This window comes from Agelaius tricolor, unplaced genomic scaffold (genome assembly GCF_023055355.1).
Source record: "Agelaius tricolor isolate 1412-34295 unplaced genomic scaffold, bAgeTri1.0.p SCAF_5, whole genome shotgun sequence".
NCBI classification, from domain to species: Eukaryota; Metazoa; Chordata; class Aves; order Passeriformes; family Icteridae; genus Agelaius; species Agelaius tricolor.
In genome coordinates this window covers 32,804,379-32,823,061 of record NW_027269265.1, presented here as the reverse complement: position 1 = coordinate 32,823,061, position 18,683 = coordinate 32,804,379, and the positions used below count along the sequence as shown (strand labels likewise).

General features: G+C 37.1%; 1 protein-coding gene across 27 annotated transcripts in view; it reads right to left on the bottom strand.

Annotated features, from left to right (window-relative positions):
* The window catches only part of GPHN (gephyrin), a 271,188-nt gene that overhangs the window by 136,801 nt on the left and 115,704 nt on the right, over positions 1–18,683 (bottom strand). The window contains exon 1 of one of the 27 annotated variants that reach the window (XM_071427075.1): positions 831–945. The exons of 25 other annotated variants lie outside the window; for them this stretch is intronic. In XM_071427075.1, the coding sequence (XP_071283176.1) occupies positions 831–872 (42 nt within the window). In that variant the 5' untranslated portion in view covers positions 873–945. Of the gene's footprint in view, positions 1–830; positions 946–18,683 lie in introns of those variants that run through there. One more of the 27 variants, XM_071427079.1, reaches the window with a different exon arrangement.

Here is an 18,683-nt window from a genome sequence, read left to right as displayed (position 1 = left end):
ACCAACTGTAAATTTCTTTGAGCTGCCAAGGCAACATTAATTGCTACAACCTTAAGGAACTGGTAAAAACACATCCACCATATTTGCCAAAAGTGACAGGTCTCAGAGAAGTCCCAGTACAAATGCCTCAGAATCATATTTCTGTAACAGCCTTCAACTCACTTGAAAATAATCATTTGCAGAATTTGCATGTGAATATTTGCATGCACGGACAAGTACATCTCCAGTTTAAGCTAGGTTATACCCCATGTCTACTTGTTTAATTAGCAGGAAGTGCAGTGAATTAGAAAATTACTACAAGGCTTCTATGATTAAAAAGAAAAAAACACATGAGGTCAGCTGTGGAAAAAATGTTTAAACTCAAATGTTGGCTTTCCTGCAACTAAGAAATTTTAAAGATCAATACACTAGTATAAATAAAACTGATTCTTATAGAATCCAGTTCCATTTCTAGCCTCATTTTCTAATAGTAAATACAATCTTACATGTTACTTCACACACTTAGCTACAATTGTGAATGACATTATTTTATTTTTTAAATTATGTTACAACTTAGATGATCTCAAGTTTTCATGTAGCTCTCAATGGAAATGACAAATTGAATAGAATGAAGATATTTAAATATCTAAATAAGGTTAGGATGGGGGGAAAGACAAGAGATGAAACCATTAGAGAGATAGGGAGCTACTCAGTGTAATGCAGTTTGTGGTATAAATTTCCCCCCATGTATTGTTCATGCATATAATCCATGGAGTCAATGAATTAAATTGGTTTTTAAAATAAAATCTACTGCTTTACCTGTGAGAATACAGTAAAGAAAATTTACCTACCAATGAACAGCTGCAGTACTTTGAGACACTTAGTCCATACATATATTCTAAGAGTGGGTGGGCTTGTGGCCTGCCCTGGAGTGTCCCGGGAGGGGCACTCCCACTCCTCCCCTCGTCCTGCTTGAGGCATTGACACACTGCCACCACTGCAGTTCCTCTTAAATGCACAATCAAACCTGAAAGAGATTCAGAAAGAGGGGAAAAGCAGGTAGGAGACTAATGTACATGCAGACTATACCTCTCAAAGAACACCAGTTACTGATGAGTAACCTTTCTTCTTTGAGTCTGCATGTACATTCCCACAATGACTCACTCTGATCAGTTACCTTTGCCTTTTCCCATCCAGGAGAAGGCCTGAGGACACCCACAAACAACTGCAGCATCACTCCACTGAAGGCTGAAACAGCCCTGGATCCTATTAGACTAAGACAATGCTGGGTGAAAGCAAAGAGAGAACTCCAGGTGACCTTACAGCACATGTCTAAATACCATACAATATAGATACTAAGTTTATCCAGAGATCTAATAGAATTTGGTTTGGCCACATGAAATTCCTTGAGTCTACTCAGAGACAGAAAGGCGCCTAAACAATTATTATGTGAAGTCAGCCAAACTTTTTGATATTCCCACTGTGCAACAAGAAGCAAACTAGAAAACTTGGATCTTTGAAGAGAAATTATAAAGGCCTTATGAAATCAAAAATATAAAGTATAAAATTCAATCAAAGAAGGATAAGATCTGGAAATAAGTATTGAAGGACTAATTTTCTTGTTACTCTAGATCTTCAGCACCATTTCAAGAAGGATTCCTGGATGATTGAAGAACAGATATTCTGCCCATATATAGGTAGTATGTAAAATAGCAGCTATTAGGACCAATATGCTTCACTAGCTGGCTGAGAAAACTATTTCCAAATGTACCACTTTCCTAGACACAAGCAGAAGGAGTAAGCAGAAGTAAGAATTAAAGAGCTCAAAAGCAGAGAAGCAACCACCGTAATACAGCGGTTTTCCACTGCATGAACGGTGGGAAACTGTCATCAATCATGAACAATTCAATACATCCTGATCATCCTCTTAGGAAGATGTGAATTGTGAAATGTGTGAACATCAGTGTACTCAGTCAGAGAGAGCGACCTGGTAACCTCACCAAAATACAGAGAGAAATCAAAGCAACTACATATCACAACTATTCAGAGAGCTGAGATCAAAGCAGGAACAAACATGTCATACAGACAATATCATTTTCTCATAGAGTATGCATGCCTAGGTTATACTTTCCTGCTACTAATTATCATCGCTCTAAAGAGAAGCAAAAACTGACTGCCCTAGAGATTGATTAATGTTTTGGCTTGGGAGTCCCAAGATTATCACAGACTGAAGAGCGAGGGAAGAACTAAAATACAATTTCTATGAAGACTACAAAAGAAGTACACTCATAGCTGCCCATGACTATACCCACTATCAGAACAAGGTGAAATCACAAAACAAAAACCCCACAGTTTTGTCTTTACTGAGTATTTCTCTTTATGTTTGCCAATTGTGATAACTTACAATCAATGCACCATAAAAGGAGAATCATTTTACAAGTCTAATCCAAATAAAATTGCTGTATGGATCTATTAAACCAGGCATCTGTATGACATGCCAAAACAATAAGTATATTTTCACACAACCAAAGAGGCAGCATTGCAAAAACTGTAACATTCTCGAGTACTGAGAAATAAGGCCCTAATAGGTTCCTCCTGAGGTGAAATCATTGCTATCTTGTAGCATATATAAAGGTTGTGGTCTCCTTCCTACCCAAAATGTTCTGTATGTTTAAATAGTCAAATATAGTGTTATTCTTCACTGCATGAAAAATGAAGCTTCAATAATGCCTGAGTCTATTAGTCCAAATGATCATGTGGGGGGGGGGGGGGGGGGGGGAAAGGCAGTATGACTATAATAGATGGTTACAAGCTCCTGAATTCCAAGTACTGATACTGTTCAAGCCAGAATGGAGTGACTGTGGTGACACAGCCACTGTTTTTTTCTAACCACAGCAGAGTTAAGGGTATTGATAGATAAGCACCAGTCAGAAATGCATGGAAATCAAAAGATATCTCCCTACCAACTCAGATGTTCTTGCCCTCTAGAGAAGACATTTTAATTTCTGGATGTTATGATAGATTAATTAATCCTTGGCGGATAATATTGTCAATACAATTGCCTATTTAAATATGCAGAGAAAGTGCTGTTAAGAAGATGTGCCAGCATATTTTGAAGATCCTGAAAATCTGTAACAATTATTTTATGTCACGCACAACAGCTCCATAGATGGAGTAATTTCATGCTTGCACCTCCATGCTTACTGCCACAGTGCACTATGATGGTGCCATTCACTAAAAAAATCACTGTTCTGAGCATCAGCGTATGGATCCTGAACAGCATTCTGATATTGCCTGGTAACTTTTATTAGAATCATAGAATATCCTAAAAATGCTGCTCTTGTGCAAAAAGAAGCCAGCCTAGCTGACATCTCTACATATTTGTAGTGGATCCTGCTACCAGCTGAGAGACTTAAAGATTACTATCCATCACCTATATTAATTCTCTAAGATCATCAGTGCTAGATTTAGCTTCCAGAAAATAATAAGCCATCAGTAAGGAAGCCCCCTCATTCAAAACAAACAAATGTCTTTTAGTTCTCTAAATATAAGGAAGATATGGACATCCTGCTCTGATATATTCTTGTGATAGGGACACACAAACAAGAAAGAAAAGGTATACGCAACTAAAGAAAGAAGACTGGAGTATTCTGGAGCTGATTAGATTGTCTGCACATCTCCATTTTCTGTTGAGTAGGAGTAATCCTGAAGACCCTGAAAATGATTCTCAAAAGCTATAAGGAAAGTATAACAATCAATTGAAATTCATTGACAGTTATTAATGCAAAAAACATGTTAACAGCTCTTGCAGGCAATGAAAAATGAGTAACTATGATCAATACAGAAAAAAAAGATTTTTCCCTATGTGCTCTGGTTGTTTTTTTCTATAAAGATAGAGCAAAATAAAAGTATAATAGAATGAACTAGTAATAGGCTGCCTTGCTGATTAAGTTATTGCTTATTCCTAAGTGAGTGTAAGCATCTAAAGAGTAAAATGTAAAGAACCTTTTTACACTTCTAAGACTGAACCAAACTTACAAGAGTGACTAAATTACTGAACTGGAAAGGCCATTCTCTTGAAAGGAAAGACATTTTCAGAACTGAGTCCATGCAGAATCTCTTTTATAGGCCCAAAGGATTATAACTATTGCATAATACTGGGTGAAAGCTGTTACCATAGAATTTGATGAGCCATCATCTGTTTCCATTTCAGCTTGCAGAGCTGTCTTAGCATCAGCCAATCCCGCTGCAATCAAAGATTTCAATTTCTATACTCAGGAGAAAACTAATGCAGAACAATTAATATCAGAAAGACTTCTTTCCCTAAAAGCTGAAACTTTTGGGTCATTTCTCTTTTGGAACATTTTTTAAAAATGCTCATTTATTCTTGATTTTGTTCTTTTCAACAACAAAATTGCTTGCAATCAGGAGGCAATAAAAGCATTCAGAATACTAAAGAGATTTCAAAATCACCTTTGAACTGTTTCTACAGGTGGTATAAATGAAACTAAAATCTGCCAGGGTACTAAGGTTCTTCAACCATGCCTGTATGGTGTTGTAAATCTCTCAGGCAAAATAATATATAGAATTTCAAACAACTTACAGCACTTTTGAAAAATTCTTTGTATTCTTATCCTCATTGTTTCTAAGGTCCTAAATTCTCGGAAAGTATTTTATGCTCTAAAGAAAGATATGCTGTCACTGTTGTATAATAAAGACTATACATATATAAAAATAAAACATGTATATTTTTCTCAGCCAACTAAACTGGAGACAAGTTTGTAAGAAGTCTTCCTAAATTGATAAAGTTGCTGCATCTAGAGCAAACAGAACCTTAATAAAGCAAATGCTTCACAGAACAGAACTAACTCAACCTGGTCTCATAATGTTAGCAAAGCCCCAACGGTTGACTAAGACATGAAGAAAGTTTAAAGAAATACATGAAAAGAGTTGGAAAAGACGATCCTTAGCAGAATCACTCGTCATCTTTTGTTTTTCTAAAGACAAATACCAAACTTTACTAATTAAATCATAAAAGAAATACTAATCATTAGTATCAGAATGAGAGAAGCATAGAATACTTTCTCCTTACAAATGCTTGCAGCAATCATATTGAGTCTCTTGACTGCTGCAGAGGTATTCAAGAACGACGTGGACAGAATCTTGTGCAGAGGAGGGAGTCTCCAACACCCCTTTGGGCATCCCTTCCAGTGCTCAATCACCCTCACAGTAAGGAAGTTCTTCCTCATGTTCAGGTGGAACTTCCTGTGCATCAGTTTCTGCCCATTGCCTCTTGTCCTATTGTTTGGCACCACCAAGAAGAGCCTGGCTGTTGGTTATGGGATCAAATGCAAAGAAAAATCTAAATTTAAAAAAAAAATCTAAATATAAAAAATCAAAATGTCGGTATCAAAATTGTGGCGAAGAAAAACACTGGTGCAGTGCAGTAGTTTTTAGTTCCATAGGTGTTGTTTTTATCTTCCTACACTCTCTCCCATGTGAGCTCCCTTTTATTTGATTTCTTTACAGATAAACCACTGCCTCCTAATTGATCCTTAGGGCCTCTTGCTAATTTTGTAACACACAAAACATGTCTCAAGCATTCCATGCATGTGATTGTTTTCAATCACAAAAAGTGACATACACAGTGGTTTTCCACCCAGATTCACACCATCCTCAGCAAACACACAAATTAGCTGGGCCTTTAGGGTTAATGTTCTCTTGTTCTGGGTGGTAGGGGTGCCAGATGTTTGGCACCATTCCCATACAAGGCTCCATCCTCAGACACCCTCTCTTCAGAGACTGATCGACATTGATGAGGTCCCCTCTCAGTCATCTTTTCTTGAGGCTGAACAGGCCCAGCTCCCTCAGCCTTTTCTTATAAGAGGGATGTTTCAGTCCCCTCATCATCTTCACAGTCCTTCACTGGACCTGCTCCAGGAGCTCCATCTCTCTCTGTCCTGAGGAGCCCAGAACTGGACACAGCCCTCCAGGTGAGGCTCACCAGGGCTGAGTAGAGGGGCAGGATCCCCTCCCTTGACATGTTGGCCACGCTCTTCCTAATGCAGCTCAGGATCCCATGGTCCTTCTTGGCCACAAGGACACACTGCTGGCTCAGGGACAGTTTGCTGTTCACCAGGACCCCCAGACCCTTCTCCACAGAGCTGCTTCCCAGCAGCTCAGCCCTCAGTCTGTGCTGGCCCACAGGGTTATTCCTGCCCAGGTGCAGGACCCTGCGCTTGCCTTTGTTGAATCTCAGGCAGTTCTTCTCTGCCCATCTCTCCAGCCTGTTCTGAAGGGCTGCACAGCCCTCTGGGGTATCGGCCACTGCTCCCAGCTTTGTGTGCTCAGTGACCTCGCTGAGGGTGCATCTGCCCTTCATCCAAGTATTTGATGAGTAAGTTATTGACCACTGAGCCCAATATTGAACCTCAGAAGACTCCACTAGTGACAGCCCTCCAACCAAATCTTGTGCCACTGATGAGAATAAAGTATGAGTAATTTCTAGAAGTAATTTCCAGAACTCACGGAAAGCCCTCTGGACTACAAGTACTTGTTTGTTATTTCAAAGATTTAAGAAGACAAACACGGTAACCTTTACCAGAATCCAGAGTTATTTATATAGTTCAAAGAAGAGTTGCATAAGAAATAATGAGTCTTTTCAACTGTGTATCACCTGCTTTATATATCATTATTCTAACATATGGTCTGTTACATGAAAGTGTTTATATAAGTGATTTTTGGTTATTTAATTGGAAAACTTACCTTTCTGGACAAGGTCAAATCACATTACAGTCAACTGCTCACTGCAACTTAGTATAAAGGTTTCATTGCCATAACTAAAAATAGCATATTGCCCCTTTCAAAGAGTTGTATCATCTCCCACACATCCTACTTTCGGGATTATGATGCATGCAGTATATGTTATCTCTGGACTACTGCTTTCCCCTGTAGAGACAATTGCCACTTTAGTGCTAGAGAGTGATGAAAAGCCTACACAGGCAGCACAGTCATACAGATAGTATTTTCAGTAAGAGAGAGAGTAGGTGGCATTAGTGGATGAGGGAGACAGGCAATAAATTTCATCTGTGAGCAACAACTGGGCAACTCCCTCTGGAAATCAAGGACCACACACTGTTCTGTTGATAACATTTCTTATATTATGGTGCTCCTGACCAGGAGGCCATTGTACATCAAGGAATTAGCAATCCACATAACAGATTCCTTGAAATTCCTACAGAAGGCTGCCCTGTGCTTTATGTTCAGCATGGTTTTCAGGAATGTGTCATGCTGCACAAACCTCTTTGGCCAAAGGACAGACTCATCCACCTCATTGTAATGGAGGAGCCTGTAGGCAGCTCCAATTCAGTTCTGGTGATGACACCACCAGCATGGCTTTCCTTTATCTAAAAGAGTAGCAGAAATTTCTCACAAGTGGAGAAATCCGTCCACATCTGATGCTGCATGAACATACAGTTCCCAGCATCTGAAGGGAGTAAGATTTATTTGCTACCTATATTCCTCCTCATCTTTTGCTTTATGAAAGCAGATATTTCATTCAGCTATTTGCTGTCAGGCCTTTCTTACTGAGATACAGACAGAACCTGGCACTTCCCTCTCTCTTGCTTTCTGCCCCAGTACAGAAAACACACACAGAGAATTCCCTTTTCAAGAGCCATCATTTCTAACCACAAAAGGAGAGGACTTTGCTTTTTTCTTGCAATTACTATTCAAGTCTTTTCTGTCCTCTAAGAGTTCTCTCTCCAGGTCCACTAACACTATGATATTTGAAAACATTAAAAAGAAATAAAAGATTTTTTTTTTTCTTCTGCTGAGACTTATAAATCTGTGGTTAAATATCAGGTCTATCAGGAATCCAGTAATTCTATAGCAGCAATCTTCCAAGAGCCTTTACATTTGTACCAATGAGCCTAAGCACAGTATGTTGTTTTTGCAGCTGTAACTATCTATACTGATCAACTTGAAAAAATTTAGCCAATTTTCAAGCCACCATAGCCATTCCTTCCTGAATGTCACAGATCATTTAGTAGTCCTTTAAGTCTTTAGCTCCTGTTTCAGCTTTCACTTTTATCTAACCCCAAAAGCAGATACATTTAGCAGGAAACTCTATTTTTGTCTGTTACCCAAATTTCAAAATATCAGCAAGAAAATGTAGGACTACTGGCTACACTAAATATATTTTATTTGAATGAACAGCATACAGCTTAACAGTGATAAGATTTTTTTTTCCAGACAACAACTAATCTACAAAATTTTTTGAGTTTGGGAAATTTTAATTTCCTGTATCTTTTGACCCTTAGGAAAAAAAACCCAAACATGATAATAAAACCCATGATAAAACTGAGGCACAGGAAAATAGACTACCACTTTAATTAAATATACTCAGTTGAAGGTCTTAACTAGCAAGTTAACATCTGCCCATTCTAACTTACAGTACTGACAAGAGAATACTATTTTGCTCAGGAAATAATTGCAGGCTAAAAGAATAAACAGATTTCATACCTTTAGGCTCCTTTTATTATAATGATGTTTTTGTAGGGAGATATTAAATTTCTCACTGACCTACTTGTACAAAAAATTTCATTAGTAATCTCTGTTCTTTGGCTTGATTTCAGTGTCTGAGGTCTGATAAGAAAATGTTTAATTCTTTTGCAAACTCTGTACTTTGGATGTTTCCTTCAATTCCCTGCAGATAATCTACAATGGCAAAGAGCAAAAAATTAGGCTTCCATGGAGAGTTTTGCATGTAAGAAATACCAGTGATCTAGAAAACCATTTAAAATTAACTGTTTGTACCAAAGTTTCAATTTTAAATTTTTTTTTAAATTTTATTTGCATTACTAAGCTATTATTCACCCTATGTATAAAAGAAACTTGTTATTTGTCAGTGGGCTTGATGCCTTGCATCTTATTCCTGATCTTGAAATCTACACATTGAAGTGATTTAAGTATGACATTAAATATGCAGTCAGAGAAAAACTTGTGCCCCGTGCATTAATTTAAAGAACTGTGTTGTGACTACTGATGATGTATCCAAAGACAGGCAATGAAGTTGGTGAAGGATCTGGAGCACAAGTTTTTGATTAAGAGCTGTTGAGGGAGCTGGAGGTGTTTAGCCTGGAGAAAAGGAGGCTCAGAGAGACCTTACCATTCTCTACAATCATTCTCCTCTGAAAGGAGGCTGTAGAGAGGTGGGGTTCTGTCTCTTTTCACAAGTAACAAGGAATAAATAATAAATAAATTACATGTTTATGTCATATAATATAAAAAATATTACATAAGAAGAATGGCAGCCATTTGAAGTTGTGCCAGGGAGGTTAGATTGCATCTTATGAAAAAATGGCTTCACCAAAAGGGCTACCAAGCATGAAACAGGCTACTCAGGGAAGTGGTGGAATTACTCTCTCTGGAGGTATCTAAAAGACATACAGATGGGGCACTGAGGAATATGACTTGAAGGTGAACTTGGCAGTGTTAAGTTTTACAGTTGGACTTGATCTTAAAGGTCTTTTACAACCTAAATGATTCTATGACAGAACAAATTCTTAATTAAAACCACAAGAAAGGACAATATTTGAAAATAGCTGATCACATGTTAATTCCGTGTTTCACACACATTCAAAATACATAATTATAAGAACAGTAAGAATATTGCCTTTGGTTTTCTTTCCCTATTATTTAGCCATTCTCAGAAGGCAATATACGTGCTCAAACATATCCAATAATCTTTTCATTGGTAGAGATCCAGCAGAGTGAATTAAAAAAGCTTTTCAACAAAAAGCTGCTCTGAAATTAGCTATTTATTCTACCAGTGAAGAAGGGCCTTTTTTATTTTTTTTCAATTTGTACATTATGAAATTGCCATGGTGTTAGATGAACTGCAACATCATCAGCTGTTTTTCCTGTTGCAAAACTAGGACTCTGTTAAAATACTATTTCTCCAAATATAGGATTGATTTTAAAGACTTTAAGATACTGAAATTGTGCAACCAAACATTGAAATGCAAAATATTCTGAATATGCAGACACATACTAAAATCTATATAAAATTTTATATATTTCATATAAAACATTTAAGTATAATAACTCATTGTAAAAATGCCTGGCTGTCCAAATACATGAGGTCTAGCTCAGTTGTTTTAATTAAAGCAAAATGGCAAATGTAGGGAACTGTGTCATTACAAAAAAAGCTTCATGCTTGCATATCAGCTATTGGTTAAATGGTCAAAATGTTTGTAATAAGCACTTTTAATAATCAGGTCTGCAGAAAATATTTAATCCCAAGAAAACTCAGAATTTTTCATTATCTGTGAGATTTGATTTCTTAGTTCTTTTGCTGGTTGTCTCAGAAGTCAACTCTGTAGTGGGTACAATGTTTGCAAAAGCTTTAATTACACTGAGAGCATACTACTTCACAAATATTCTTTTATTTTCATTTTCAAAACATAACAATCCATTTAGATTTCTCACCAACATATGCATTCACAGTTTGTAACACTACTTAAAGGCATTTGGAGCTTTTGTATGTAAAGCAGTTCTTTATAGCTCTCTGATTTTAAACTTGGTCATCTTTCCTTCAAAACAGCCTGACCACAATTGTGTGCTGTCATCTAGAGCCTCAAGATATTCCATAAAACCCAAGAGTTAGCTTCAGCGTCCCAAATGACAGCCAGCTTTATTTTTACACATTGCCTGTTTTATGTAGCATTATTTCTTAGAAATACTTCTTAAAATACAGAAGACAATCCAAATAAATAAAGAAGGGTTATTTTCTGCTTTTTTAAACAAGGACAAGAATTTTAAAACATATTCATGTTAAGCTCTTAGCTTCCTAAGGTACCCCCAGATACATAGTTTCATTTTCCAGAGTGATACATCTTGGGTAATGCTCACTCATGTTAAATTACGTTTAACTACCAAGAACACAGAAGAACCCTTTAAAATGACGGAACTGAGCAGTACAAATTTCCATAGGGGATCAGCCTATTTGTTAAAAGAGAGGTTTATGTCATCATGGCTACAGAAGTTACTCAGAGAAAAAGTTACCATATTCGTATTTTAAAATCAAGGATATTTTGATAGAGCATAAAAATAACAAAGCAGGCGATAAATAATTAGAGAAAACAGAAATGTCATTCTATGCAGAAATGATGAAAGAAGTATATGTGTTACCTTTGCAGTCTTAGGATCCCACCTAATCTTGTCCTAATGACGAGGCAGCTGAAATTGAACGCAATCATTTTTGCCAGAACAATTCTAGAAATTCTTGTGTCTTCTTAATAAGAACGTATTTTAAAAAGTGAAAAACTCTTCAACCACTCCACCTTTAACTGAACTTGGAAGATTCGATGGCATTCCCCCCCTTATACCTTTTCTTTAGGACAATTGAGTCACAGAATTCCCAAAATCCTACTATAATTGAAAAGTACAGAATCAGTATTACAGTAAATAATATCAAAATGCTTCCTACTTTATCATGGCAGAATCCAGAAAATGAGCATATCAAAACCATAGGGGAAATGAAAAGGAAAACATCAACCTTTAATCTTACATGAGTCCTTAATATGAAAAGAATTGTTTCCTTTGCCTAAATAGGTGCATGCTAAGACACACTTCAGTAGGGTGCTCAAAGATAGCCCAGAAGAGCAAATATTGTGACCTCAGACACAACAAATTACATAATTTGTCTTGCAATAGCAAAACATTCTGTTTAGTAAAGCACATAATCTTGCACCCAAATATAAAATACTACTGTTGTCCAGTCAAATACTTAGTGTTTCTTACACACATCATGGCAAAACTAATTGGTTTTTGTTAGAACTACAGCTCTGTGAGATAATTTGTCCATATAAATCCCACTTCCTTAAGGATCTGATGCCTCCACCCAAGATGACTCTGCTTCTGTATCTGTCCTTTTCTTACATGGTGGCATTGCTTATTAGTTCCCTTAGGTAAAAACCATGATAATTAATAGTTCCACAAACTATTGACCACAAAAACTAAACAGCAGATAAAATATAGTGGTTATGAATATTAATGGACACAATAAACCTTTTTATCTTGGAAAAAACCCCAACAAAAAACAGAGGAAGTTCTTGGGAAAGCTTTTTTATCGTGATACAGAAGCAAACTTCAGGGGAAGAATTTCTTTCAGCCTGATAACATATCTACTGGACTTACTTCCTTAAAATGGTTGCAATACAGACCAATGTCTGAGGGACCTGGGGTTGTTTAGCCTGGACAAGAGGAGTCTCAGGTGGAATCTTACTGTTCTCTACAGCTGCCTGAAAGGGGATTGTAGCAAGGGGGGGAAAAGTCTCTTCTCTCAGGTAAGAAGTGACAGGACAAGAGAAAAAGGCATCAGGTTGCGCCAGGGAAGGTTTAGATTGGCTATAAAGCATTGGAGCAGACTGCCTAGAGAAGCAGTGGAATCACTATCTCAGGAGGTGTTTAAAAGACATATACATGGGGCACATGGGGACAGGGTTTAGTAGAGGACTTGGCAGTGCTGGGGCTGATGTTTGAACTGGATGATCTTTGAGGTCTTGTCCAAACAAATGATTCTATGATTCACTGTAGTTCAGGGAGAAAATATTAGAATTTACATTTTTGGAGGCTAAATGTTCAAAAATTCTTTACTGATGAGGTAGATGAACAAACCATTTGGAGACTACTGGTCCAGAAAATAATTTGGTTTTTTCTTTGAATAGTCTGCCAGAAGGGCTGGCACTCTCTAAGTACTTAGCTCAGACAATAGAGTTTCATTAGTAACAAGGGTACTATATGATGAATCTCACATTTGCAACCTGACGTGCAGTGTTATGGGAACACAAGTGCTGGCTGAAGGCTTGGGACACATCTACCACAGCCTGTTAGTACAAACCAGCCCTTTTAATACCTCTGATTAACAGACTTTGGCTCAGATTGCAGAGTAGCCTTTGATCATATGAACTGGAATCCTTTCAGATGAAACTTATTTGGAAGACGGACTTCAGCAGCATGTATAATCCACTCCAGCTGTTAACAGGCACACAGAATAATACCAGAAGTAGTGTGAAATAAAACATATCAAAGAACATATGATGTATGCTGGATCTCCAGCACCACATGCTTTACTTTATAGATAGATGTGTTTTATTGGTTTGTGTGACTTGGGAACACAGACACGACTCAAGAGAGATGTTCATTTCTTGGCACCAAGGACAGGGTGGCTAGGGCTAAGGCAGGCATTTTTAAATTTGTCTCTACACATTTGGCTATGATTTTATTTTGCTGGAAGACATCCATTGCTTGAAGCCTTTAGGACATCAGCTAAGCCAACATTCCAGCTCTGTGCACTATCAGAGATGAGATGATCCACTTACCCAACATACTCAGTAAAACACAGAATTCACTTCTAATTTTTCATTTTACATCAGTGCTCAGACACAGCTAATCAGCACAAAATCTCACCTAGACCAATCTTGTGCAACTGATATAAGAAAGTATTTGGGCAAATAAAATGCCTGTAGCCACAGTTCAACATGTCAATATTTTATACCATTCCCTTATGCAATCTCCTTGAAGGAAGTTTTTGTTTGGTTTACCGTTAAAAACATTTCATGTCTCATATTCTGTTTTAGACAGTGGACCTTATACATGACAGGGTCACTAATAGGAATAGGACACCACAAAAACCCTAATTAATTATCAGAGAAGTTGAATGAGGTGCAATCACACACTGAAGTACTAAGTATCAGTCTATTCATACAGTTTACAAACCTGCATGTCACAGGGAGGCTTGTGCAGCTCTTGGTGTCTTCCTATTGTGTTTTCCAATCACTTCTTAAAACACAACCTTAACAATCATCTGAAAACATATGATGAAAGCAAAATAAACTACACTATCCTGGCAGAATTATTTACAGTCTGCCAGTTGCAAATCTTTTTCAGGAAAACACAGTGTATTAAACTGGTTTGTGCTGTGTGTGTTCTTTCTTTTTTTCCCCCCTTACAATCAGTGTATTATCAACCAATAGAAAACACATAATCAAAACTTTGGCACCTGCTTTCAGGCAGTCTTAAAATTTGCATAAATTAAGAATGAGAGTTAATTTAAAATGTGCAGTATAAATAAGGAAGAATGTTGCTGAAATGCAACCAAATGTGCCACTTGTGAACATTTCTGTCCCAGTCTCTTTATCTGTTCCTCACATGAAAGTGCTTCTATAAATTAGATTACTTTTATAATCTGACTCTAAATATTTTTCAGTGCTAGTGTGCCATTTTTGTGATTAAAGGAACAGCCCTTCACATTCCATTGTACATGCTGTGGCACCAAAGGCTCATGCACAAGAGAAAAAGTTCAGTGCTCTAGCCTTGGTTCCCTTCTCCTCAGTCCATCCCCATGACTCCCATGCCTCTGCCCTTTCAGTTGCCCCTGAACACTGAGCTAATAATAGTAACCACACTGCTCAGCGCTCGCTCTTGGATCATAGTAGTCTAATTAGAGGCTTCTATTTTATATGCAAATTGGAATTGGGGATTTTTTCACATCTCCTATACACATAATTTAACATTAATCTCTGCTGAATTTTATCAGGTGGTTTGTCACCCAACCACTTAGTATTTTAATGTCCTTATTTGCAGTAATATTTAATTTCTCTACAAATAATAATTTTCTTAATTCACTAAGATACAACCTGTAAATAGCTGTACAACTGAGGGTTATTAAAAAAAAAAAACAAACACCAAACCAAAAAACCCTAAACAACACTCCTGATCTCTTTTTCTCTATATACAAAGAACCAGCATAGAGAACCTGAAGGTTTGGGGTTTTCTTTTAAAAAAGCAAACCAAAACAATCCTGATGGCCTTCTCTCTTATATATATAGGTCTAGCATTCACCTCTTGTGACAATCATAAAAAGAATAAATTTCAGAAATAAATTTACCACAAGAAATGAACCTAATATTGATCTCCCTCAAACTCAGTCAAGTTAATTACTTATGACATTATTAGTTTGATAGGATAACATTAAATTTTCTTCATAGACCTCAAATAAGAATCATCAGAATGCATTCTTACAGGGTAAATAAAACCAACCAAAACTAAATGTAACAGGTCACGTGGAAAATTATTAGGGCTTTTATATAAACTTGATTTACTTAAACACTTGCCAAAAGCTATTTGCTGCTTAATGAGAGGAGCATGTTTTCTCCTCTCATTCATGCTAAGTGACATCCCATTTAAGAAATTACTTTTCCAGTGAGAACAGAAGGCACTGAAAACATTGCCCAGTATAAGGAGTCAGATGAAAAGTACAAGAGCTGGTCAGAAGATGCCCTAGGAGACAACTAGGTTTCAGCTGATGGCTGGGACAAAGATAGGTATTTAGCAAAAATGGAAAATGAAAGAAAGCCAGGAGGAATTCAGACAAAATCGGTTACTACAGCCACAGAGAGAGGCAGAGATTTTTTATGCTGGAAAACAAGAGATTTCAATTCCTGTTTCTGACATATTTAATTAAGAAAGAATGAATAGACAAACAGGTCTGTGGAAATGAAAAATCTGATACACATTAATGTCCCCTCTTAAGGGCAACAGCTTAAATGCTGGGCAACCAGAAATGCTTAAAGGATGATGAAAAATAGGTTTGTCTTGTAAGCTAACTTACAGCTGTTTTTGTTCTCTATTTGCAGGAGAAATACAGAACTATTTTGCTTGTTTTAGAAAGCAAATAATAATATTTCTAAAGTTATTTTGTCTTGTTAGCATTGCATGTGAACTTCCATGGATGCACAGTCTTCCTGTCCTTTCCCTTCCCCATGTGGCAATATTCCATGATCTGCAAATCACAGGGTAAACTTTTGTATGTTCATAAGACTAAATCACACAATACTATACAAAATGCATTCGCTTAAATTCTACTCACATCAGGGGACAGGAATTTATAACAATGCTTCAGCATTTTCTATATTCAAGACAGCCTGGAAGAGTAAGATAACTAGGTAAGGTGGTCTCATCTGTCATTTCTAGAGACATGAAGCCTCTGAAGCCACAAAGCCTATGCAAAGTAAGATGGAAGACAGCAGGAAAACAAAAAGTGACAATTCCTATTTTCATGTGGAAAGTTAGTGAGTATACTCTTTCTTCCAGAGTGTCTGGACATTTGATGCCCATGCCAGGAAAGCAGAGGAATGTTTTTGACACATTCAGCAGTCCTAGATCAGAGTTTGATAGACACTTCAGCCACCTCTCATTTTACATTCTTTTTGTAAAGGTGTTTTTTTTGGTTGAGAGTCTGTGATTGCAGTGAGTATCCATCATCCACAGAAGATGAGAGAAACAGATGAAAAGTCCCTTCAGTGAGTACTCCCTAGGGAGTTTCTATACAGAAACTTGAGATAGCAAAAGTTATAGTATGGAGAACAGTCACATCCTCCAAGCAAAAGCAGTCTCAAACCTATCAGAGCAGAAACAATCCAAAAGTCAAAACTGATATTCACAACTACTAATGGCTTCATAGGTGGGGAAAAAAAAAATCCCACAACAGAAAAGGCATTCTTATGAAACACTCATATTTCATTGGTGTGAGACAGTGCCCGGACTAGTCAGGCTTGCATAGCCATGCTTGGCACCAAGCAAAGTCAGAATCCAGACTGCACTTTCCAGAAAAAGGGGGAAAATCAGTTTTAAAAGAAATAAAACATAGATCAACAAAGGACTCATGAGAAGAAAAAATTACATAATGGAGCAGATAAGGAAATCACAGTCTAGGAGCAATATAATATGATTCAATATAATCAACTGTGGACTAGAACTACAAGAGTGAAGCACAAATGCTTGGCCATTATTAATGCTGCAGCGGTTGCAAATCTCCAGGTTGTAGCACAAATGCATACATGTGGATGAAAAATTAAAGCAAAGTAAGTTTTTGTTTTATATAAAGTTTTGGACAATTTTGTCACACAATCCCACACACAAAACTTTAGTTCTCTCTAGCATGGAAACAACATCTGTAACAACAGATTAATTATTAAGGATTAATACAGCAAGTAAAAACTTAGGTTTTTGTCATCTAAACAATGATACGTACTTGAAAAAGAACACTAGTCTGTGATTGACTCTGCTAATTCAGGAAATTAACTCAGGAAGAAATTTGTGTGTTCATCAGGTGAACTTTGATTACAGGGAAATATGATGAGACAAAGTTGTTTTAGCTTAACACATCCCACTTCTCAATTGTCCTAGTTAGATTCATGTCCATAAGAAAGTCTACTTCATGAAAATCCAAGAAGCAAGTAGGAAAACCTAATCTGCAAGTTTATCAGAGATTTCATACACTAAGCTGACATCTCAGTGTCAACTTTTTGTTACTGGTTAGGACATTTGCAAAAGGTTTTAGAAACTTTTCCTAGATGCAGGAGTATAATTAAGCTGTCTACTGGATGGTCAGACTCTGAGTGCATGTTAAGAGAGGTAGAAGACAAGTCCTCAGTTTTAGTCAACACACATAACTAGCAATCTAATGGAATGACATGTGACATGACCATCACATATACCTTTAAATCTTTTTAAACTTGTATCTGTAAGCTGTAGAGTCTATGGAGATGCTACTTCTTAATACTCACTAGACATTCAATGGATAATACCCTTTTATGTGATGCTTAGTAAGAGTTCTTGTGCTGTGAGTTAGTAATTATAATTTGAGATGCAGAAGAAGGAAAACATGAGCAGAAAAACTGAGAACCAGAATTGCCATTCCTGCGGTGTAAATAGCAAAGTTTCTTGGTGCTCTAGGATTAGTGGGAGTACACACTTCAAACAGCTTGAGCCTCTTCAAAAAATTTATTCTGAGTGGGGAAACCTTTTTCTTTGTGCTGGATCCCAACAGATAAAGGAACAATAATCTCAGTATTATCATCAAATTCTAATTCCTCCCATCATAAACTTTGGAGAAACATTTTGTGAAGCACTTGGCCAGTGCTGATACACTTGACAAGTGAATATCCATACAGTGATGAAGTAAACCAGATCCAGGACTTAACCTCCTATGCAAAACTGGGATGACAGCACACTTCCTTGTTCATGTAAAGCAAGGCTGATTCTGCAGAAGATGCAAAAGATATCTAAATAGTGCCCCACTCTCCAGTATGGAGACATATTTTCATAAATATTTTCAGGCACAACCCTGCTCTTGTGAACTATCCACCACAGTAGTTACAATTACCTTTCTTTAGTGATTTTTTTTTAAAATATGGGACTACAAACTGGCACTTACTGACAAATTACTACTTATTTTTGCCACATGTTGATAATTATGAAAATGCTTTGATAATGATCAAGGCCAGTATTTCTTGGCTGCAGACAAAGTTTGTATGAGTTTCATCAGCTACTCTTATCAGCAAAAAACCCAGATTCTGGGATACAGCATCATGTAGGTATATGACACCACAAAGTGGGCAAACCAAATGATTTCTGAGAAAGTCTTGGAATAGACTGATTTTAATTGTAATCCTATCAAAGCTGCCGATTTTTGATGGCAGGGAGTACAGCTTTGCTCTGAAATACATCTTGCTGACACTGAAATCAACTTCCTTTGTTTCTAAGATGTTCCTAAAAATGACTGTGCGGAAAAGTTAAATCTTTTGAATTCCTAAGTCATATAGAGCAACTGACCTCTCAAGAAGACACAGCACTCA